Source organism: Schistocerca gregaria, chromosome 3 (genome assembly GCF_023897955.1).
Source record: "Schistocerca gregaria isolate iqSchGreg1 chromosome 3, iqSchGreg1.2, whole genome shotgun sequence".
NCBI lineage: Eukaryota > Metazoa > Arthropoda > Insecta > Orthoptera > Acrididae > Schistocerca > Schistocerca gregaria.
In genome coordinates, this window is record NC_064922.1 from 422,440,423 (window position 1) to 422,465,373 (window position 24,951).

At 42.9% G+C, this 24,951-nt stretch overlaps 1 protein-coding gene across 1 annotated transcript in view; it reads right to left on the minus strand.

The window, feature by feature from the left end:
* Positions 1-24,951, minus strand: part of LOC126354769 (UPF0489 protein C5orf22 homolog) — a 1,899,147-nt gene that overhangs the window by 23,150 nt on the left and 1,851,046 nt on the right. The window contains exon 5 of the mRNA XM_050004662.1: positions 23,492-23,710. Coding sequence (XP_049860619.1) covers positions 23,492-23,710 — 219 coding nt within the window. The remainder of the gene's footprint in view (positions 1-23,491; positions 23,711-24,951) is intronic.

The following is a 24,951-nucleotide window of genomic DNA, read 5'->3' on the forward strand; positions in this document are numbered from 1 at the left end:
CCAAAATCATAAAAATCAGCGAGTGTCCATCTCTGCTTGCTCGTTATCAATTGGCTCGTGAAAAACAGCGACCACTCTGTCCTGTATCGTTACTGGTGACGAGAAATGGTGTCTTTATGCTAATATAAGGAAAACAAAGGAATGGCTGAGCCCAAACAAAGCAGCAGTTTCCGTACAGTTGTGCGCAACCGCAAAGGCTAATGTTATGCATATGGTGAGGTGGAGCAGGGACGGTGGGGTGTACTTATACACTAGTGGCCATTTAAGTTGCTACACCACGAAGATGACGTGCTACAGACGCGAAATTTAACCGACAGGAAGAAGATGCTGTGATATGCAAATGATTAGCTTTTCAGAGCATTGACAGAAGGTTGGCGCCAGTGGCGACACCTACAACGTGCTGACGTGAGGAAAGTTTCCAACCCATTTCTTATACACAAACAGCAGTTGACCAGCGTTGCCTGGTGAAACGTTGTTGTGATGCCTCGTGTAAGGAGGAGAAACACGTACCATCACGTTTCCGACGATTGCCGTTTATCGTATCGCGACATTGCTGCTCGCGTTGGTCGAGATCCAATGACTGTTAGCAGAATATGGAATCAGTGGGTTCAGGAGGGTGATACGGAACGCCGTGGTGGATTCTAACGGCTTCGTATCACTAGCAGTCGAGATGACATGCATCTTACCCGCATGGCTGAAACGGATCGTGCGGCCTCGTCTCGATCCCTGACTCAACAGATGGGGACGTTTCCAAGGCAACAACCATCTGCACGAACCGTTCGACGACGTTTGCAGCAGCATGGACTATCAGCCCGGAGACCATGGTTGCGGTTACCCTTGATGCTGCATCACAGACAGGAGCGCCTGCAATGGCGTACTCAACGACGAACCTGGGTGCACAAATGGCAGAAAGTCATTTTTTCGGATTAATCCAGGTTCTGTTTACAGCATCATGATGGTCGCATCCGTGTTTGGCGTCATCGCGGTGAATTCACTGTGGCAGTGTGTATTCGTCATCGCCATACTGGCGTATCACCCGGCGTGATGGTATGAGATGCCACTGGTTACACGTCTCGGTCACCTCTTGTTCGCATTGACGGCGGTTGAACAGTGGACGTTGCATTTCAGACGTGTTACGACTCGTGGCTTTACCCTTCATACGATCCCTGCGAAACTGTACATTTCAGCAGGATAATGCACGACTGCATGTTGCAGGAGCTGTACGGGCCTTTCTGGATACAGAAAATGTTTCAGTGCTGCCCTGGCCAGCACATTCTCCAGATCTCTCACCAATTGGAAACGTTTGGTCAATGGTGGCCGAGCAACTGGCTCGTCACAATACGCCAGTCGCTACTCTTGATGAACTGTGGAATCGTGTTGAAGCTGCATGGGCAGCTGTACCTGTACACGCCATCCAAGCTCTCTTTGACTCAATGCCCAGGCGTATCAAGGCCGTACAGGAGGTTGTTGTGTGTACTGAATTCTCGGGATCTATGCACCCAAATTGCGTGAAAATGTAATCACTTGTCAGTTCTAGTACAACATATTTCTCCAATGAATACCCGTGTATCATCTACATTTCTTTTTGGTGTAGTAATTTTAATGGCCAGTAGCATAATTGCATCCCGGAGGTGTACCGGTCACTGCTGACGTTTACTGTTTGCAGCTGAGACCTGTGGTAGACGCAGTCCGAGAACAACGACCAGGAAGAAGGCGTGAAGTGATGCTACTCCACGGTAACGCCCGCCCGCTTTCTCCTAGACTGTTAAAAAACAGTAAACGGGAGTTGGACTGGAAAGTGATTCCACAGCCTTCTTATTCACCTGATTTTGCGCTCTCAGATTTTCATCTTTGCACCTTCTATCGATCAACGTTCGTGAACTTCCTTTCTGGGTGAAAATGCGTTCCGAAAATGGTTCGATAAGTTCTTCGTCTCAAAACCACTCGCAGAATCGAAAGGTTATTGCAGCGTTAGCACACTGTTGTAAATAGTTAAGGAGAATATATTACTGATGACTAAAGTATCTTTTATGTGTATCTGATGCGTTAATTAAATTTACATGAAAACACTTCGAACTTGCGACCGACACAGTACATTCTGTAACGATTTTCCTTCTATCTCTGAAGCGTCAGCAACATCCGTTGCAAAATAGCTACATCCCCTATCCCGTACTCAGGATCAGTAGCTGTAATAGACGTTCACAGAGGTTGCTAGCTTGTTTACAAGATTCTCAGCAGGAAGCGTAACTCATACCTCGCAACCGATGTTAATCACTTGACAGGTATGAAATGTGTGAAGGAAGGCACTTTCTTTTAAGAAGATTTCTTGTCTGATCGTTTGGTCCCATACCTAAGCCCCCTATTATGCGATTTCTACAACAGCCTCATTTCCAGATGCGGCAACACGCTGATAACTTTAATTACAAACCACTCAAATAACAGCCGTTCCTTCACATCCGGGCAGAGTGCTAGACCTTCGTACGCAACACATCTGAAAGTTATCTTGCTGCTAAATGCATCCTCCCAAACTTGTAATAATTAAAATTAGATAACAAAATGACTATCATTTTAGTAATGTTGCATTATACGCCTCGTGCAGCTGTTCACACGTATACAAAAATTTCTCCTTTGACCCACTCAAGACAAGTAGCCTGCCAGAAACCAGTTTGGACTCCCGCTCTTAGGGTTTTGTAGAAACTTAATTACGTATACAGGTGATAATAATAATAATAATAATAATAATAATAATAATAATATCCAACCGGGGGAAAGAGGATATAAAGTTTCACATGGAATCCGAAGCACGTGTTGTTTTCGTCAACTCTTCACATTGTCGAGAGGAGAAAGCTAGGTTACAACGAAGACCGAAGAGCGCTTTACCGATTCACTAACAAGGCCTACATGTGAAACTTCCTGGCAGATTAAAACTGTGTGCCGGACCGAGACTCGAACTCGGGACCTTTGCCTTTCGCGGGCAAGTGCTCTACCTAGGACCGATATATAATAGGTGACGTAAATGGCCGTTCTTTTCACTGCATTGAGTTAGACGCTTTAATTTCTCACACTGCCAATTTCTACCTGATGTAATTCCAGCCGTTCCTAAGAAAAAGGAGTCTTAATAGTCGGACAGACAGACAAACTGACGAACGGAAAGTAAAACTATCGTGTAAGAGTTCCAGAGTTCCTTTTCTGTCGACTGAGGCAAGAACCCTAAAAACACACAGATCAAGAGGCAGCCGGTTTAAAAATTTTGCAGTAGTAACACAATGACCGTACATTGACTTTTCTTACATACAGTTATATATAATTATTTTACGCAAATTTGAGGACTACAGGAGTTGATCACAATCAAGTATTTCAATACTATGGCATTCCATAAAGAGAAACAGCGCTATGCTAATTTTGATCCCCTTATTATTAGTCCGTTACATTTAACTTCACATTTAACGCGAGACCGTTAGCGTTAAATTAATATGATATTAGCTACTGAATAGAAATTGTTTGGCTTGTATTCTTGAGTCAAGTATATCTCTGTGTCCGATAACTTGGTTTAGAGGCTTTTATCACAGTAATCGACATACCTATGGTCACTGACATAACATCCCCATAAGGAGGTAACACTGAACACGTCGATGAGAGAAGTTAGCCATAAGCTAGGAGGAAAATTATACATTCTTGCATACTGTTGACCAAACGCAATACACAAACTCTGACACTTCTCTAACTTCCAAGGTCGACATATTTCTACCAAATGTTACTCAGAGATGACTGTTATTGGCTTAGGAGGAGAAAGTGAATCTAAGAAAGAGCGACTGGTAGCAACACCGCCACAGTATTGACGACATATACAATTCGTACCGAAACACATTGCATCTATATTAACAGTGCTTTAAAAGGTTAAGACAATGATAGTCGTGAAAAAAAGGGTAAGATGAACTAATGAACAGCCGCGGGACAAAGATGTTACAATGTCGTATAAGCAATGACGTGGGATGCAACGAGCAGTTAAGTAAAACAAGAAAGACAAAGACAAGAAGGAAAAACCAATGGTCCTGTCGAAGAACAGTTGAGTAAACTTTCGGTGATACTGCGAAATAAAGAACAATGTTTAGTGTCTTTCGAAATGTGGATCAGATAAAGGCAGAAGGCGCAAATTCTAAAGAAAAGCTAAGAAATGAGATCATATCTAGAAGAATGAATCAGAAAAGCCAAATAGCAAGTGTTATGAAGATTGGGAAAAGAAACTGGTACCGGCAACACAAGAGGATAGAATACATAATAAGAATGCATTTGATCTACTAGATAGTAGACAAAGAGTCAAAAGAAGAACATACGCTAAAGGATATTAAGATAGCCATGTCATACTCCGAAACAAAGTCAGAGTAACGCTGAACTTACAGCACTAGACGAGCCCTAAGAGTGGGGTACTAAACAAACTTATCACCTGAGTTATAAATGAAGAACTGTTACAAAGAACTGGAGAGGTAACGTAACTGAAGTGACGTCAGAATAAATCATTAGTCTACAGTCTGACGAAATTTTTATCAATATCGACCTTCCGACCCCTGTACACTACACTAGAAACAATGTTGTTCCTGACGATGTGTTCTAGCTTCACAGCTCGTAATGAAGGCCGGCGACGTGTCGCCTGATTCCAAAATGAGAACAGAACCTGCAGACGAATTTTGTAGTTGTTTCAATGAGAAAGTTGAGGGTGTCCCTGCAAGATTCCGCGCTGTATTAGTCAGCACGAAATGCAAAAATCTATATTGTAAATCATTTCCAGAACTATAAACTTCATAGTCTAATCATACCTGTTATGATAAACGCATTCAGTAGTTGTTGTTGTGGTCTTCAGTCCTGAAACTGGTTTGATGCAGCTCTCCATGCTACTCTATCCTGTGCAAGCTTCTTCACCTCCCAGTACCTACTGCAACCTACGTCCTTCTGAATCTGCTTAGTGTAGTCATCTCTTGGTCTCCCTCTACGATTTTTACCCTCCACGCTGCCCTCCAATACTAAATTGGTGATCCCTTGATGCCTCAGAACATGTGCTACCAACCGATCCCTTCTTCTGGTCAAGTTGTGCCACAAACTTCTCTTCTCCCCAATCCGATTCAATACTTCCTCATTAGTTATGTGATCTACCCATCTAATCTTCAGCATTCTTCTGTAGCACCACATTTCGAAAGCTTCTATTCTCTTCTTGTCCAAACTATTTATCGTCCATGATTCACTTCCATACATGGCTACACTGCATACAAATACTTTCAGAAATGACTTCCTGACACTTAAATCTATACTCTATGTTAACAAACTTCTCTTCTTCAGAAACGCTTTTCTTGCCATTGCCAGTCTACATTTTATATCCTCTCTACTTCGACCATCATCAGTTATTTTGCTCCCCAAATAGCAAAAACTCCTTTACTACTTTAAGTGTCTCCATTCAGTAGAGCACGCTACTACTACATTCAGCAGTAGCGTGCTCTATTAAGGAATACTTTGGTGTTCATAACGGTTTTTATTGAACACAAACGTATGGAGCGTCATGAGAAAGACCGCAAATAATTACAGTGTGAGGCAGTTAAGAAAACCTCCCATATGCACATAACTACTAAATGCATAGAGCTATGGCTTTCGGCAAGTTATATTGCACAACACGAGGATTTGTCTGAAGTTCGAAACCTATTTTTAACATTTATAGCTGCGGAATTATGACACCGTCTTTTTTATGGAACTGTACACATTTTTCTGTGCTATTTGAAGGAGCGTTCGAGGAAGACTTCATCTACGTAACATCTGTGGAACTTGATCAGTGCTTATAAGATGACAAATCTTTAAACGGATGTCCCATTTTGAGTATAAGAGGTCTACAAACATGTGCCCTGTTGTGCCAAAATGACAAATGTAAGCAGACTCCCATCTGAACTCAAGCTCGCTTCGTGTGTTTATTATTACGACAGTCATATAAAATGGTCAAAATATTGACCTCGAGCACTAAAAAGTACAGTAAAGTCGTATGGCACGAATGGCAGGTTCAGCCGTCTAATTGGAAGTGATTTACCCTATCCTCCGCGCTCCTTTCCTTCGCGAAGTATGAGTGTGTGTGTGTGTGTGTGTGTGTGTGTGTGTGTAAGTGTATCTGTCAATTGTTTTACTCTCTCTCTCTCTCTCTCTCTCTATATATATATATATATATATATGTGTGTGTGTGTGTGTGTGTGTGTGTGTGTATGGAGTGGAGTGCCATGTTCGTGTTGGAGATGAGAGAAGTGAGAACGTGAAACCCAGTGCCGGCAGATAACATGTCCATCCGACGGACAGATCACCATCATTAGCGTCTCATGCCCTCATTTCATGAAACACTGCAGAGAGAAGCTATTGAATCCAGGAGACTGGTGCGAAGACTGGCTATTAGGGACTACGCCACCGCCCACCCCGGTTCCTGTGCTGTAAAGCCAAAGAGAAAATTGTCAACAGCACGCTGCTCACCCGGACGGTAACCTATTCAATTACTGACCACGCCCGATGGTGCTTAATTTTGGTAATCTGACAGGGCTCGAGGTATCGACCCTCGGTACGACTGTTGACGCCTTGAGCATTAACAAATGCTACATAGCGATTCCGAACAGACAATACTGCTAGCTGAAATTGATCTGGATTTACAGCAGAGTAGGACCTTCTTAAACGATGTTTCAAGTGTTCTGGAATCCTCAGTGTTTCCTTGTACTTATTTTGTTTTTATTTTCCACGGATATAGAAATCCAGATGTGATACGTCTGGTGAGCATACAGCCCATATTGTTTTTTTTTTTTTTTCGACAGAGCCAAAGATCATCAAATCTTCCGCCAAGAAGGTCTATGCAGCATGGGCGGGACTTGATGGTACCGTGTAGGTTGTCTTATGTGCAAAGAGATGACTTCTTAGAACTGCGGCAACATGTCTGTTACGAAATGTAGACACTTGTAGAAATTTAGAGTTCTATCACTGAAACAGGTACGAATGATCCAATTTTGAAAATCCCCCCGCCAGAGGACGAGGTCGTTGTTTCTCCACTTCTCCCAGGTAACGTGGATTTTCAGCTGACCAGTCTGAACATAGTGCATATCGCCAAGACTGATTTACCCAAGGTTTGTAAAACGTGCATCACACGTAAACAAAATCTTGCATAGAAATCCCGCGTAACCCAGAATGTTTCATCGACACTATTCGGAGAACTACAACCGATCCTGAAGGTCATTGCCTGATACCACACAAATTAAAACTGCATTGTAGTAACATGTGGATTGCGTGTTACCGATGCTAAAATGTTAGCTGCGTTTCTCTCGTCAGTTGCTGTTATTTTTCGTGAGAGTTTGTCTTCGTACTTTCTTAAATAGAGTTCACAATTATTTCCAAGGAACGACCGCTTTTCGGCATACAAATGCATCCTCGCTCGACTAAAAGAGAACCATATCTGCTTCCTCGACAGTCTTAAATCCACTTTTTCGACTGTCAAATTCATTTTGAACGTCTGAACAGACTCGAGAGCAAGTTGTCCGATAGCTACAACCGGAGAGCACCAAGCGCACAGATAAACACGCGAGCCGTGCCGGAGTTACTTGTTTGCTCACGTTTGGTACAGCAGGCAAGCGTTTCTGGACCTCTTCTCCATATGTCTGGACAGTGGTTGCGATGCCGACATCTTGTCTCTATCTGATCAAGTTACACACATGTTAATTAGATTAACTTCTCTCCCATTTCGGAAGGGGGAAGAGAATAAAGTAGATTTCATAATTCGACACTTATAAATGACTTGCTTGCATACTTAAATTCTTCCAGATCGTCTGAATCTTCTCATTGGGCTGCTGAAAATGTTACCTGGATTTCTCTCACCAGTCGCTGTTATTATTTTTATTTTGTTTAATACTTCTTAAAGTTGACACTTAGAGATCGTTTCTTTGAATTGTTACCTGAGAATTGAATTGTAAGTGGCTCTGATATTTGAGATTATAGTTTTTGAAAGTATTGCAACTCAAAACTCTTCAAAAACTGTGTTTACTGATCACAAAATATCATAATGGGCAGCTACTGCGTATACTGTACTTAACTGAGAGAAAAATCAAGACAGCTCGAATAGAAAAATGTAAATATTAGACCGCGTACTACATACAGGATACCTAGTTATTTGAGAATGAATATTTTGATGAGATGAACTATCAATACAAGTAAGTAAGGTAGCACGTGATCCTCGGTGGGCTCGCATTCGCCATTTTTCGGATTTTTTTCTTAATATACATCCTACACAGTTTCTTTTCCTTCTTTTTGTTACAATCAATAATTGTTTCCGTTCTCCTGCTCTTCTCAGAACCTCTAAAATTTTCAATCTATACATCCAGATTCTTTTTTCCTATATTCCGTCACGTCCACATCTCAAAAAACCACCAGGTTTGCTGAATCCTTCTTCCCCATTGTAAACGTTGCAAAAACAATCAGAAGAGCACAAATTTGTTACTGTATGGCAAGTATTGACGCAGCAGTACCCATGATAAAAACCGCCGCCAAGGCTTGAAGAAAACAGGAATATGTCCTCATAATGAAAACATTTCCTTAAAAATAAATTTCATTCCTCTAGAGAAAATTGACAGGTCTGTGACATATGATCGGAAGGAGTATGGAAGTGCTTCAAATTGCATCGAAGCTCTGCCTTTATATCCAACCGAAAAGTCAGTTGAAACTGAGCACCTATAATATAAGCCAACTTGTAAAAATCAACTTGTTAAAAAGGCTTGCTCTATAGAATACCATTACGCATATTCAAGAAGTTCCTAACGTATCACGAGATCTCTTAATGACTGTTCAAAAAATATCAATTGAAATGATCATCTTAGAAGAGAGAGGAGACAGTTACTCTATCGGAAGAAAAAGCGCGAAGTGTCTATGACGGAGAGAGGGAGAAAAGCAAATGATAAGGAAGAAAGAATTAGAAGATTATTCCAGAACGTCTGAGTGAAAAAAGTTGGAAGAATAAAAAGCCATACTTCAAAACGATTAAAAAGATTATTAAGAAGCTGATAGTAGGGAGACTAAAGAGGATGGTTTTTATTCAACCACTAAGGAAGGTCGGAATTTCGTTTTCATTGCAAAAATTAGCCTACAACTAGTGTGCAGATGTCGACAGTGAAAACGAGGGATCAGTACTGATCTATGAATTCTATAAGTATGTTAACTGTTTACTACTTTCTTGTTATGTGTATTATCAGATTGTTTTCGTATTTTACCTACCTCATCGTGCCAAAAGGACGGAAAAATTTGCTTTAATCTCAACGTTGTTAATTAACAATCTCATTTCTTTAAAATTCTTGACAGCAACGTCCTAAAAGCTCTGTTGACCAAGATCTGCTCGAAACACAGCGAATATCTATCCTTCCCACTTCTTTCTTGTTGCGGTCTTCATCAGTGGACTGATTTGATGCATTCTCCACGTTGTATCTTGAATACAGTCATCTGAACGTGCTTACTGTAGTCGATCCTTTGTCTCCTTCCACAATATTTATAACTGAAATTTCCGTCCATTACCAAATTGAATATTCCTGGATGCCTCAGGTCATACCCTATCATGCTCTCTTTTTTTAGCAAAGTTATGCCACAAAGTTGTTTTCGTCCTATTCGATTCAGTGCGTCTTCATTAGTTATCCGATCTACTCACCAAATCTTTAGAATGAGTTTTCAAAAGTTTACATTCTCTTCTCGTCTGTACTCTTTATCTTCCACGATTCACTTCAAACTGACGTTTCCAACCTAACAAATAGTTTCAGGACAGACTTTCTAGTATTTCAATTTATATCAGATAACCCAGGGGACACAGCCTTCATGAAAGCACATTCATTTCTGGGCAGGAGGGTTTGCGAGCTTCATTAGAGTCGAGGAGTATGCTGGCGGTAACTTAGCTATAGCAGGGTCACCCAACTCGGACAGGCGTTGGCAGAGGAGGACGTCTCACAAGATAGGTACCTCCGCAGCCCTTATAAGGCGCCCAAGCGAAATTAGAAATTATTCGCAAGCCACATGGAGAAAAAGTGATGAGGAAGAGGTACGTACTACCTACAAACAGTAATGATTCTTTCCTGTTACCTCTGGTCATTTCATGTTTCTCTTGCGGTTACACGCGACAAAACGGTTTATGTTACATTGACCTACTAATAAAACAGAGTCAAATGATTATTAATCTACTTATGGGAGCGTTACCACCACACACAAAATTCTCGTGGGCGTGGTCCACAGGGAAAGCAAATGAAGCGAGAGAATTGGAAAAGTCCATCCTCTCTATTAACAGGAGCTCATGGCTCAGATAATCCGATAGAACCACGAACAGTTTCATGAATCGTCTTAATATGGATACGTGGAGGTTCATCACGCGAGAGGAACAAAAGCCGCCCATCTGGCGTTGGTATGAACATTTCTTGAAACTGAAGATCCGGAAGTGAGAAGTTAATCAGCAGTCCATTCACAAACCAAGAAGGAGGAAGTTAACGAGAGTACCGAAATTAGTCTGGCTACGAATTCGAGTCTGAGAATGAAAGAGGCCTAATCGAAACTAACACACAACTCGCAGAGTAGCGCTTACCATCAAGGAGTCGGAGCCCTCTCAGAAGTCAGTACTGCCACCCTCAGGCACTGGTTTCCTCTAAGTCCTTCAGCAGTGCTGCTAATATCAGAATTTTGTGCCTGCTGCCTTTGGTGCTCAATCCTTGTGCTCGTCTACTTCAATATTTAAAATGGGAATGTATTTCGTATTTCCTATCAGACGTCAAATTAGGCTCCCCGTAAGAAAACTTGTAAGTTTCCTAGCCAGTCACGCCAAACAAATTGATCTGCCAGTCAGGAGAGACTTTATTTTCACTCCAAATCTGCTATAACGGGTGATCAAAAAGTCAATATAAATTTGAAAACTGAATAAATCACTAAATAATGTAGATAGAGAGGTACAAATTGACACACATGCTTGGAATAACATGGGGTTTTATTAGAACCAAAAAAATACAAAAGTTCAAAAAATTGTCCGACAGATGGCGCTTCATCTGATGAGAATAGGAATAATTAGCATAACAAAGTAAGACAAAGCAAAGATGATGTTCTTTACAGGAAATGCTCAATATGTCCACCATCATTCCTCAACAATAGCTGAAGTCGAGAAATAATGTTGTGAACAGCAGTGTAAAGCATGTCTGGAGTTATGGTGAGCCACTGGCGTCGGATGTTGTCTTTCAGCATCTCTAGAGATGTCGGTCGATCACGATACACTTGCAACTTCAGGTAGCCCCAAAGCCAATAATCGCACGGACTGAGGTCTGGGGACCTGGGAGGCCAAGCATGACGAAAGCGGCGGCTGAGCACTCGATCATCACCAAACGACGCGCATCTGTCGGACATTATGTGAACGTTGTTTTTTTTTTTTTGTTCTAATAAAACCCCATGTCATTCCACTCATGTGTGTCAATTTTTACCTCTGTATCTACATTATTCTGTGGTTTATTAACTTTTCAAATTTATACTGACTTTTTGATCACCCGCTACATTAAATTCTGAAGACTAGCCAATGGGCGAGATAGGGGATGACATCTCGTCCTGCCCCCTCCTAAGTCGAGTGGAAATTTCCACGACGTTTACTAAAGAGAGAAGAAGACAAGGGGCAAAAGAGAGTGCGTGTTTGCGCAACCGACTACATTAGCTCCTTTTCACAAAATTCCTTATTGTTAAACTGGCCTCGATACTACAAAGAGTGCTTCTCATTCCGTTATTTAACCCCAAATGTGACCAAGTGTCTACCAAGAAGAGTTATTCCTTCGGCTCCGCCCCTCTAGGTGTCTCCAGGGCAGACCGTGGGTGAAGCGCCCATTATTTATTACACAATGAAGGTGGGCGTCACTGTGGTTTGGCGTCTCCTCTCTGCGTCGCGCGCCAGTCAGACGCCTGTAGAAGGGCCATACTTCCCGACTCACCTCACATCGTGTACATCGGACACGTGACTATTCTTTTTGTCTGAACGACTTTCCGTGCAGTCAGAACGGCTTGCTTGTCTATCGATAGAGCGGCCGAGGGGGGGGCGGGGGGGAGGGGGGGGAGGGCTCCCATGACTCGAACTACATTAAAATCAGAGGACTCGATGGCAAAATCTCATACACTGATCTTCTGCTATTGCTTCTGATAATTAACGTTGCGTCTCCCGCTCCGTTCCTATTACTATATTGCAGTGCTTGTGTTTTTACGATACACTCTGCAATGTCCTTCAGACATGCATGCAATATAATACGAGGGTCAGTCAAAAAGTAATGCCTCCTATTTTTTTTTCTACATTTAATTGTCAGGAAATTTAAATGCAATTACATAGGTTGAAAACCACAACATTGAGGATCATTTTGTCATTTTTCAATGTAATCTCCGCCCATCTCTACAGTTTTGGTCCATCTTTGAACAAGGGCATGTATCCCAGCACGGTAAAAATCACAGCTCTGCTTCCTAAGCCATTGACGCACGGATGTTTTGACGGCCTCCTCATCTTCAAAATGAATCCCACGATGAGCTTCTTTTAGTGGCCCGAACAGATGGAAGTCTGATGGTGCCAGGTCAGGGCTGTATGGGGGATGAGGCAAAACTTCCCATCCAATTTTGACAATCTCGTCAGAGGTGTGACGACTGGTGTGTGGTCTTGCATTGTCATGCAAAAGAAGAACATCTGCCATTGATTTTGTTGGGCGAACTCGCTGAAGACGTGCTTTAAGTTTTTTGAGGGTTGTGACGTATTGAACAGAATTTATTGTGCATCCCTGCTCCAAAAAATCAACCAGAATCACACCCTCTGTATCCCAGAAAACTGTTGCCATAACTTTCCCTGCCGATCGCACAGTTTTGAATTTTTTCTTCCTCGGCGAGCTTGTGTGACGCCACTCCATTGACTGCCTCTTTGATTCGGGTTCAAAAAATGCACCCATGTTTCGTCCCCAGTCACAGTTTTTTTCAGAAACTCATCTCCCTCCAAACGGAAGCGCTGCAAGTGTTGGGAGGCTATTGTTTTCCTTGCCTCTTTATTCTGATCAGTTAACATTCTTGGAACCCACCGTGCACAAACTTTTGAGTACCCCAATTGTTTAATAATCGTGATCACACTGCCTTTACTAAGAGAAATAATGCGACACACTTCATCTGCAGTCACCCGACGGTCACCACGAATGATGTCATCAACTTGCTGAATGTTGTGTGGAGTCACTGCACTCACCGGCCTGCCGCTCCGCTTTTCGTCAGTCAACGGTGTTTGCCCTTCAGCTTCCTTACAACGACGAACCCATCGTCTAACAGTGCTGACATCCACTGTCACAACACCATACACCTTCTTCAGTCTTTCATGAATGCGTATGGGCGTTTCACCTTCTGCATTCAAGAATTCAATCACACAACGCTGTCTCAAACGAACATCGATGTCGGCCATCTTACAAACTTCTGCTGTGCTGCCACCTGTTGACACAGAAAGTTACTACTGCAGTGGATTGCAGAAGAAGGTTTGAGGAATGGCGCCAAATTCAAATTTTTCACTTAACTTAATTTTTTTAAGTAGAAAAAAAATGGGAGGCATTACTTTTTGACCGACCCTCGTATTTCATGGCACGACAAGGAAACGACAATAACCATAAGTGTCTTCATGTGCAGGAATCAGATCAACTGTGCGACTACAGGAGGTAGACACACGGCTACATACGGGAGTTCGGGTCGGTCCTGGAGGCGTGCCGAGAAGGCCGAGGTGGGTAAGGTGACCGCTCGCTTAAAGCCGGCACAAATCTTCGTTGTCGCCAGTACAATGTGCAGCGGAGTCCGATGATATTCGCAACGGCGAATACATATTCCATTCGTATCAGAGGAGGCGGAAACTAAACAACCAGTAACGACTGCTCTCAGTTAGTAACCCAGCCGGCAGTTATCAAGATTCTTTCAGGTATAACAGAATGTCTAAACTTAATAACATGGAATTTCACAAAGAAATTCACAAAAAAACCTAGGAAAGATGAGATGTGATATATCAGTAATTATAGGGGAAAAAACGAAAGAAACTAACGATCTAGGAAATTGTGCTACAATATTTAGTGGGGTAGGACAATGCAGAAGACTCAAACTGGAGTTGTCATAGCAATTAACAAAACAATTGAAGAACAGATTTGTAAGTTAAACATGGATAAACGAAAGAATATACATATAAGATGTACGGTCTATAGAACTCTTTATGCCCCAGAGGGAGGGAGAAAGTAGTAAAGGAAGTTGTTTTTTAAAGACTTACAGCAAACACTAGAAAAGAAAGACTATATTGTAACTGGTGAACACTACAATGCAAGAACGGGATGGCAATGCAATACAATAGGCTATGCTGGAGAAATTACGATCAATAGCTAAGGAATCTCGTTATGAGATTTTGCAACTTTCAGTAACATCAGAGTCTTGAACTATTTCTACAAACACAAAGATATTCAAAAGTACACATTGTCCGTCTGAGAGTCTATAAATATGACTGACTATTTCCTAAATTGGAACTTTGTGATAAGATTTTTGGGACCAAACTGCTGAGATCATCGGTCCCTAAGCCTACACACTACTTAATCTGACTTAAACTAACTTACACTATGGACAACACACACACCCATGCCCGAGGCAGGACTCGAACCCCCGACGTGGGAGGCCGCACGGTCCGTGGCAGACCTCGAGGCTACCACGCGCGGCGACTGTATTCTACAAGACGAAAAACCTAGTTATATTGTTTGAGGAACGGCATTTATATAGAGGGTATAACGTAAATACCGGTCACTTCCTAGTTGAAGTAAAAGATACCTTAACGCAGAGATGGCATCAAATGCCCAAAAACCATTAAAGATGCCAAGATAGATATATGAAATGTACTTACTACAACACGTACTATCAACATTCTATATCGAAGACGCCTAGACAACATAATGAGAAGATTTCCCGAAGCAGACAATATTGAACACGAATGGGAACAAATGAAGAACGTAACAGAAACAGCAGCCATTGAGCAATAGGTAAAATAGAGCAAAGGAAAGAGCACATCTGTTGGACGAAAGAAATAGAGATGGCGGTCAGAATAAAGAAAAAAACTATATATCAGATAATGCGACATCCACCTCAGGAGAATAAGAAAATGTATAAGAAGCAACTAGCACAGGTGAGAAAGGTAAGCGACAAGATTATACAACGACGATGCTAGTTGCTGATTATGTGGATGGCCAATCACGAATAGTGAAGACGAACTACTATGAGCTACATGAAAGGTGTCAGAAATATCAATGCAAAATTCAAAAGCCATTGCTTTCTACCGGAAAACCCCGGTAAGGAAAAAAATTGTAAAAGAAAACAAGATCATAGAGCATGTACACTATGCGATCAAAAGTATCCGGACACCTGTCTGAAAATGACTTACAAGTTCGTAACGCCCTCCATCGGTAATGCTGGAATTCAATATGGTATTGGCCCACTATTAGCTTTGATGACAGCTTCGACTCTAGCAGGCATACGTTCAATCAGGTACTGCAAGTTTTCTTGGGCAATGGCAGCCCATACTTCACGGAGTGCTGCACTGAGGAGAGGTATCGATGTCGGTCGGTGAGACCTGGGAGACGGCCGCTGTGGCCAAGCAATTCTAGGCGCTACAGTCTGGAACCGCGCTGCTGCTACGGTCGCAGGTTCGAATCCTCCCTCGGGCATGGATGTGTGTGATGTCCTGGGTTAGTTAGGTTTACTTAGTCCTAAGTCTAGGGGATTGATGACCTCTGATGTTAAGTCGCATAGTGCTTAGAACCATTTGAACCATTTTCTTTGAGGCCTGGAACGATGTCGGCGGTCCAAAACATCCCAAAGGTGTTCTATACGATTCAGGTCAGGAGTTTGTGCAGGCCAGTCCATTGCAGGGATGTTATCATCGTGTGACCATTCCGTCACAAGCCGTGCATTATGAACAGGTGCTCGATCGTGTTGTAAGATGCAATCGCCATTCCCGTATAGCTCTTCAACAATGGGAAGCAAAAATGTGCTTAAAACATCAATGTAGGCTTTAGCTGTGATAGTGCCAAGCAAAGAAACAAGGTATGCAAGTCCCCTCCATGAAAAACACAACAACACCATAACAACTCCTCCCCATTTTACTTTTAGCACTACACACGCTGGCAGATGACATTCACCGGGCATTCGCAATACCCACACCCTGCCACCGGATCGCCACATTGTGTAACTTGATTCGTCACTCCACACAACGGTTTTCCACTGTTCAATCGTCCAATGTTTACGATTCTTACACCAAGCGAGGCGTCGTTTGGTATTTACCGGCGTGATGTATGGCTTATGAGCAGCCGCTCGACCATGAAAGCCAACTTTTATCACCTCCCGCCTAACTGTCATAGTACGTGCAGTAGATCCTGATGCAGTTTGATATTCCTGTGTGATGGTCTGGATAGATGTCTGCCTACTACACATTGCGACCCTCTTCTCAACTGTCGGCGGTCTCTGTCAGTCAACAGACTAGGTCGGCCTGTACGCTTTTGTGCTATAGGTGTCCCTTCACGTTTCCACTTCACTATCACATGTAGATCTAGATATGTTTGGGAGTGTGACAGACGTGACACCCAATCATCTGACCATGTGTGAAGTCAGTGAGTTCCGCGGAGCACCCCATTCTGCTCTCTTACGATGTCTAATGACTACTCAAGTCTCTGATATGGAGTACATGGCCGTAGGTGGCAGCAGAATGCATCTAATATGAAAAACGTATGTTTTAGGGGGTCCGGATACTTTTGATCACATAGTGTAAATAGATTTAAATTTTTAGGAGCCATGCCAAAGAACAGAGGAGACCTGGATCAAAAAGTCAAAACTGACAATTTTAATTATCTAAAGGGCACCATCAAATTTCTGCAAAAAAAAAAAAAAAAAAAAAAAGAAGGCACAAAAACTCGTCTTAAACTGTTGGTACCAACATTTCTATATAGGAGTGCATCTTGAGTAATGAAAAAAATAAAAGATAAAATAAGAATACAGGACAACGAAATGAGGTACATCAGGAACAAAGCAGGATACGCAAAGTTAGATTATAAATGAAATATGGATATTAGGAAGTACCTGAAAATATATAATAAGGTGGAAGAAAATAGCCAAAAATTAATATCTTGTTTCTTGCGAATGGAGGAGTTATGATTACCACTATGCGGCCAGTGTGGCGGAGCGGTTCTAGGCGCTTCAGTCTAGAACCGCGCGACCGCTACGTCGCAGGTTCGAATCCTGCCTCGGGCACGGATGTGTTTATGTCCTTAGGTTAGTTAGGTTAATTAGTTCTAAGTTACAGGGTACTGATGACCTGAGATGTTAAGTCCCATAGTGCTCAGAGCCATTTGAACCATTAACACCATATTTTTGGCAATATGATCCCCCACGTAAAAACTTCTTTGGAAGAGCAGCAAAGGGATGAAAGGATCAAATGTAGTTTTAACAGTTCAAGCAAGACTTAAAGCACGCAGAAGAATAAAAAAAAGGAGAAGATTCGAAGTTAATGTCTCTTTTTTTTCGGAAAAGCTTTTCTTAGTATTGAAAGCCTACATTTTACACGTGCATCCTCCTTACTGCTGCCGTCCTCAGACATCTTGCTGCCCACACAACAAAACTCATTACTGCTTTTTGTGTTTGCTTTTCTAGTGTAATTTCCTCAGCGTCGCTTGATTTAATTTGACTACACTCCGCTACCCTTGTTTCACTTGTACTGTCTTTCGAAGTCCTTTTCCGTCCCTGACAGAAGTAGAGTGTCATCGTCAAATCTTAAATATGTCGTTTCATCTGTTTAAACTTCAATTTATTTTTAAAATTTTATCTTGATTTTATTTACTTTTTCCTCTGCAGACTGAACAGCATGGCGGCTAGGCTAAGAACCTGTTTCATTCATTTTTTAGCTGCTGTCTTCTTTTCATGTCCCTCGACTCTTATAACGTCAGTCTGGTTTCTGCACAAGTGTCTGATAACCTTTTTCTCCCTTTATATTTTCCGTCTTACCTTCAGATTTTCAAATAGTGTATTCTACGGAGTAGAGTTGGAGATTTTTTCTAAAATTACAAAAGCTACAAGTGTAGTCACAATTTGAAAACTATTCGAGGAGCTCCAAAGAAACCATGGGTGCTAGAAGAAATACTTCAATTGACTGATGAAAGGAGAAAGTACAAAAATGTTCACGGAAAGACTGGGATACACCGATATAAATCACTCAGAGACGAAATAAATAAGAAGTACAGGGCAGCCTAGACGAAATGGCTGCAGGTAAAATGTGAAGAAGTGGAAACAGAAGTAATAGGCGGAAGGACTCATTCAGCATACAGAAAACACAAAAACATCATTAGGTGAAACTAAAGGGAAGGTTGGTAACATTAAGCACTCATTGGTAACTTGGCTGTTAAACGCAAAGGAAAGAGCGGGTAGGTGGAAAGAGTACACCGAAGGCCTCTAAAAGGTGCAGAACTTGTCAGATGACTTGATAGATGCAGGAGCGGGAATCGATAAGGAAGAGTCAGAATTTAAAAAGAGCTCTGGAAGACTTGAAATTAAACAACGCAGAAGGTATAGATAACGTTCCACTGGAATTTCTAAAATCGTTGGGGAATTGGCAACCACACTATTAATTCAAGTTAGTGTGCAGAATCTGTGAGACTGGTAACGTACCATCAAGACTTTCAGAGTAATGTAACCCACGCAATTCCGATAATAGCAAGGGCAGGTAGTGAGAAAATCATCGCACAATCAGTGTAACATCTCATGCAAGTTGCTAACAAGAATAATATAGAGATGAATGGAAAAGAGGATTTAGGATCTGTTAGATGACGATCAGTTTGACTTTAGAAAAGGTAAAGGCAGCAGAGAGGCGGTTCTGACGTTGCGCTTGATAATGGAAGAAAGAGTGAAGAAAAATCAAGATACGTTCATAGGATTTGTCGATCTAGAAAAAGCTATCGACAATATGAAATGGTGCAAGGGTTTCGAAATCCAGAGAAAAGTAGAAGTAAACTATAGGGAAAAAATAGGTGTTATACAATATGAGAGTGAAGAAGAATTACAGGATCTGTTGAACGGAATAAACCATCTAATGAGTACGGAATATGGACTGAGGATGAACCGGGTGCCGCACGGCATTAGCCGAGCGGTCTGAGGCACTGCAGTCATGGACTGTGCGGCTGGTCCCGGCGGAGGGTCCAGTGCTCCCCCGGGCATGGGTGTGTGTGTTTGTCCTTAGGATAATTTAGGTTAAGTAGTGTGTAAGCTTAGGGACTGATGACCTTAGCAGTTAAGTCCCATAAGATATGACACAAATTTGAACATTTTTGATGAACCGTAAAAAGACAAAACTAATGATAATTAGCAAAAATGAGAACAGCGAGAAACTTAACATCAAAACTGGGGATCACTAAGTAGGCGAATTTAAAGAATTCTGCTACTTTCGAAGCAAAATTACTAATGACGGACGAAGCGAGTAGGACAAAAAGCAATTTATCACAGGCAAAGAAGGCATTCCTGGCCGAAAGAAGTTTGCTGGTGTCTAACACAGGCCCTAATTCGAAGAGGAAATTTATAAGAATGTGCGTTTGGAGCACACAATCGTATGATGTGAATGATGAACAGTGGGAAAACCGGAATAGAAGAGAATCGAAACTTTCGATATGTGGCGCTACAGAAGCATGTTGAAAATTGGGTGGACTGATAAGATAAGGAATGAAGAGGTTGCCTGCAGAACAAATGGAGGCACTGAAAAGAAAGGATAAGATGAAAGGAATTGTTAAGGGGTCAGGTAAGAACTAACGGGAACTTTGGAGGTTAACTATTGTTGGAGAAGACAAACATTGGAAAAATACTTTTAGCACATCCTGAGGACATAGGATTCAGGCCATGCCGTGAAATGAAGAGATTACCGCAGGAGAGGAATTCGTGACAGGCTGCATCAAACCATTCAGAAGACTGATGACTGAAGATGAAAAAGTTCTTATTATCAGTAATTAGCTTCAGTTGAGTAAGGCATACCTAAAGGTCCTATGGCGCCTCTTCCTTTACATCTGCATCTACACAGAGACTCCGCTACCCGCCATACAGAGTACGACAGGGGGTACCTTGTAGTACCGCTGGTCATTCCCTTTCCTGCCCCACCCGCAAATGGAGCGAGGGCAAAGTGACTGTCTATATGCTTCCGTAAAACCCTGATTTCTCTTATATTGTCTTCTTGGTTCTTGCGCGAAATGTAAATTGCCCTACCTTTCTGTTCATAATGAATCCTACACCTGGGATATCATTTTCTGGTGATGTTGATTTTACCTTTTTCTTCGCTGACCAGAAATCCTTGACTTCGTTCAATTTCACTTCACTGACCCCCACTACATCTAGATTGAGCGTTAATATTTCCCTTTTTAGATTTTCTAGCTTCCCTACCACGTTCAAATTTCTGACATCCCACGCTCCGACTCGTAGAACATTACTCCTTCGTTGGTTATAGACTCCTTTTTTTATCGTCACCTCCCCCTTGGCAGTCCTTTCCCGGGGATCCCAATGGGGGAGTAGCCCGGAATCTTTGACATAGACCATGTGTCCTGTGGATACGCATTGTGATTTCCATTGATCATTGCTTATTTTTCCTCCTTTTAGGGGCAATTTGCCATCCCAAGTGCAAGAGCGTGCTCTGAACCTCCGACCGTTTCTGCACCCTCTTTGACAAGGCCGATGGCTGGACGAGGATGACTTCTCAGGCCGGAAGTCTCCGACCGCCATTGCTGATTATTTTTATTCAAAATTTAAGCAGTAGCGAGGTTCGCACCCGTGACCCTGGCAGTTTTGATTACTAGTCAAAGATGCATCCGTTTTTTTTTTATGAAATGGTAAGAGGGGCAAATTGGTTAGGGGTCAATATACGAGGCCCGGCCACACAAAGTCTGTGTCGCCAAACAGGAAGAAATGGAAGGATTAAATGGAGACAGGAGAACACTCATTACTGACAGAAAATGAATCTGCCTTTTCCATCTGAGATTTAAAAAAAGAAAGGATACGTACTAAGTTCGAGAGGAAAGAAGAAGCAAACAGAAGAGAACACTTCTGACAACCTCCCACGCAGCGTCAATACTCCACGAACGTCGCCGTCCCGTCTTCGTGGCATCTCTTCCCGTAATGTCGTGTAGGTACGTTATCTGTTTAATCATGTAGGTGTGGATGTATCAAACTTATCTCCTGCCATGAATGATCCAGCTGCGGTGCCGATTATGGAAGATGCTCTGCAAGACGTTCGAAAACTATCGGACGAACTTACGATTTTTCACAATACCACAACGACGATCGTTTAAATTCAATATGGATAACCATCAGCCGTTGAATGGAATGACGACTATGAAAATTTATTCTAAATTGGGATTCAAACCGGGATTTGCTGCTTATCGCCATCGGTCGCCTTACCATTTTTCTTTCTTTTTTTCCTTGTTCTCATTTTGTTTCTGACTGTTCGCTCTATTTGTTCGGGGGGGACGTCCCGTGACGCTTGTTCAAGTACATCGTCGTTCCTTAAACTCAGTTTTTTATTACAGAGGACGGCTAATCCTCTGACCGAACACGTTGAGTTAGAGTACCGTTGCCATTTGGCTATCCGTGTACGACTCACAGCCCGCCACAAACTTCCATACGTCGTCAATCTTGTATCTACGATCTGTACTCGTACATTCATTATGTATCTTGCCGTACAGGTGAGACATTTTAATTGAAAGTCGCTTTCCCGGTGCGGGCAGATAAATACTGTAAGTAGGCTGTTCAGGTTCTTATACTGGTAACGCCACCGCCACGTAGCGCTCTATATGACAGTCACTGACTGTGCAGTGTGCAGTCAGAGGCTGGTCGGCATTGTTACAACAGTCGCTATTGTAGTGTTGGACAGTAGGCTGTTAACAGCGCGTAGCGTTGCGCAGTTGGAGGTGAGCCGCCAGCAATGGTGGATGTGGGGAGAGACATGGCGGAATTTTGAGAGCGGACGATCTGGGCGTGTGTCCATCAGAAAGAGTAAATTTGTAATACTGGATATCATGAACTGATATATATATATATATATATATATATATATATATATATATATATATATATATATATATATAATGACTTTTGAACATTATTAAGGTAAATACATTGTTTGTTCTCTATCACAATCTTTCATTTCCTAACTATGCCTATCAGTAGTTAGTGCCTTCAGTAGTTTGAATCTTTTATTTAGCTGGCAGTAGTGGCGCTCGCTGTATTGCAGTAGTTCGAGTAACGAAGATTTTTGTGAGGTAAGTGATTTGTGAAAGGTATAGGTTAATGTTAGTCAGGGCCATTCTTTTGTAGGGATTCTTCAAAGTGAGATTGCGTTGCGCTAAAAAATGTTGTGTGTCAGTTTAAGCACAGTCATGTATAATTTTTGTAAGGGGACGTTTGAATACGATATTGCAGTGCCTGTGTTACTCTGAATTACGCTGCAGTGTTCCTTTGTACATACATGCATGCCCAAAGGAACTTTGCAGCATAATTCAGAATACACAGGCACTAAAATATCGTCTCGTGTCTTTTAAGTTGTCCCGAACATTCGTTACACCTAGGACACCACCTCCGAACAAATAATGAATCACGTTGCCTCTTATCCAAATGATGGCGTTACGTTTCGTCCGAGGGTAACTCACATCGCCCGGGTTGAGGAGAGTGCGTGAATCGTCAGAAGCGGGTCACACCCGTAAACAGAGAGCTAAAATTTGACGCTGAAAGTACCAGATCTCTCCCGCTGGCCCAAAATGTAGCCGTTGTTCATCTGTTTCCCGAAAGTTGCACCTGACGCATAAAGACAGTTAGTTAAGATGGTTTTTGTATGTACTGTATGTTAACCGGGGACCTAGGAACGATGGAAAGGCTCCGTCCCAGCCGCAGCCGCAGTGGTCCACAACCCCACGACGACTACCGCAGTCCACTTCACCGCTCCGCCGCCACACACCGAACCCAGGGTTACTGTGCGGTTAGGCACCCAGTGGACCCCCAAGGGAACGTCTCACACCAGACCAGTGTAACCGCTATGTTTGCGTGGTAGAGTAATGGTGGTGTACGCGTACGTGGAGAACTTGTTTGCGCAGAAATCACAGACAAAGTGTAACTGAGGCGGAATAAGGGGAACGAGCCCGCATTCTCCGAGGCAGATAGAAAACCACCTAAAAACCATCCAAAGACTGGCCGTTTCACCGGACCTCGACACAAATCCGCCGGGCGGATTCGTGCCGGGGACCAGGCGCTCCTTCCCGCTCCGGAAAGCGGTGAGTTAGACCGCACGGCCAACTGGGTGGGCTAAGACGGATACTATCGGATCTCTATCGAGAATCTGTTTTTCGTGCCACGGGACACGTGCCCTCTAACAGCTGTAAACAGCGGTCACTGACGCGGGTCCTACCTGGAGATGGTGACGATGGTGGGTTTGCCGGGGAGGCGGCCGAGCAGCGGCCGGAAGACGGCGGCCACCAGGCGCTCGATGTCCGGCCGCGTGGTGACGTGGTGCGGCAGCTCGGTGTCGTCGCAGGTGCAGCCCGCGTCGTGCACCATGGGCCAGTCCACCTGCTCGCCGGGGTACGCCTCGCGCACCGCCGCCACCAGCTCGCGCACCGCAGACACTCTGCAACACAGGCGCCGCCACCGTCAGCTCCACTGCTGTGCAACACTGTCTACAAGCCACTCAGGAAAAGCACGGATAATAAACGTTGTGAGTTAGCTTGCGTCATGGTCACTATGTGTAAATTGGCGTAAAGTGTAGATTGCGTGAAGCTCACTTTGAGTAAGAAAATGCTATACGACATTGAAATCAACGTAAAAGATTGGGTCGCCACCGACTCTAGCCACACGACAAATACAGGTTTTGACTGAGTTGGAAAATTAATTAATTTAATCATAAGAAAAAAGAATCGTAAGTGAACATTCATTTTACCATCACTCCTAAAGAATGGGATGTAATTTCTACACAGCTGGCCATTAAAATTGCTACACCAAGAAGAAATGCAGATGATAAACGGGTATTCACTGGACAAATATTTCATACTAGAACTGACATGTGATTACTTTTTCACGCAATTTGGGTGCATAGATCCCGAGAAATCAGTACCCAGAACAACCACCTCTGGCCGTAACAACGATCTCGATACGCCTGGGCATTGAGTCAAATAGAGCTTGGATGGCGTGTACAGGTACAGCTGCCCATGCAGCTTCAACACGATCCCACAGTTCATCAAGAATAGTGACTGGCGTATTGTGACGAGCCAGTTGCTCGACCACCATTGAAGAGACGTTTTCAATTGGTGAGAGATCTGGAGAATGTGCTGTCCAGGGCAATAGTCGAACATTTTCTGTATCCACAAAGGCCCCTACAGGACCTGCAACATGCGGTCGTGCATTATCCTGCTGAAATGTAGGGTTTCGCAGGGATCGAATGAAGGGTAGAGCCACGACTCGTAACACATCTGAAATGTAACGTCCACTGTTCAAAGTGCCGTCAATGCGAATAAGAAGTGGCCGAAACGTGTAACCAATGGCACCCCATACCATCACGCCGGATGATAGGCCAGTATGGCGATGACGAATACACGCTTCCAACATGCGTTCACCGCGATGTCGCCAAACACGGATGCGACCATCATATTGCTGTAAACAGAACCTGGATTTATCCGAAAAAATGACGTTTTGCCATTCGTGCACCCAGATTAGTCGTTCAGTACACCATCGCAGGCACTCCTGTCTGTCAAGGGTAACAACAGCAATGGTCTCCAAGCTGATAGTCCATGCTGCTGCAAACGTCGTCGAACTGTTCGTGCAGATGGTTGATGTCTTGCAAACGTCCCCATCTGTTGACTAAGGAATCGAGAA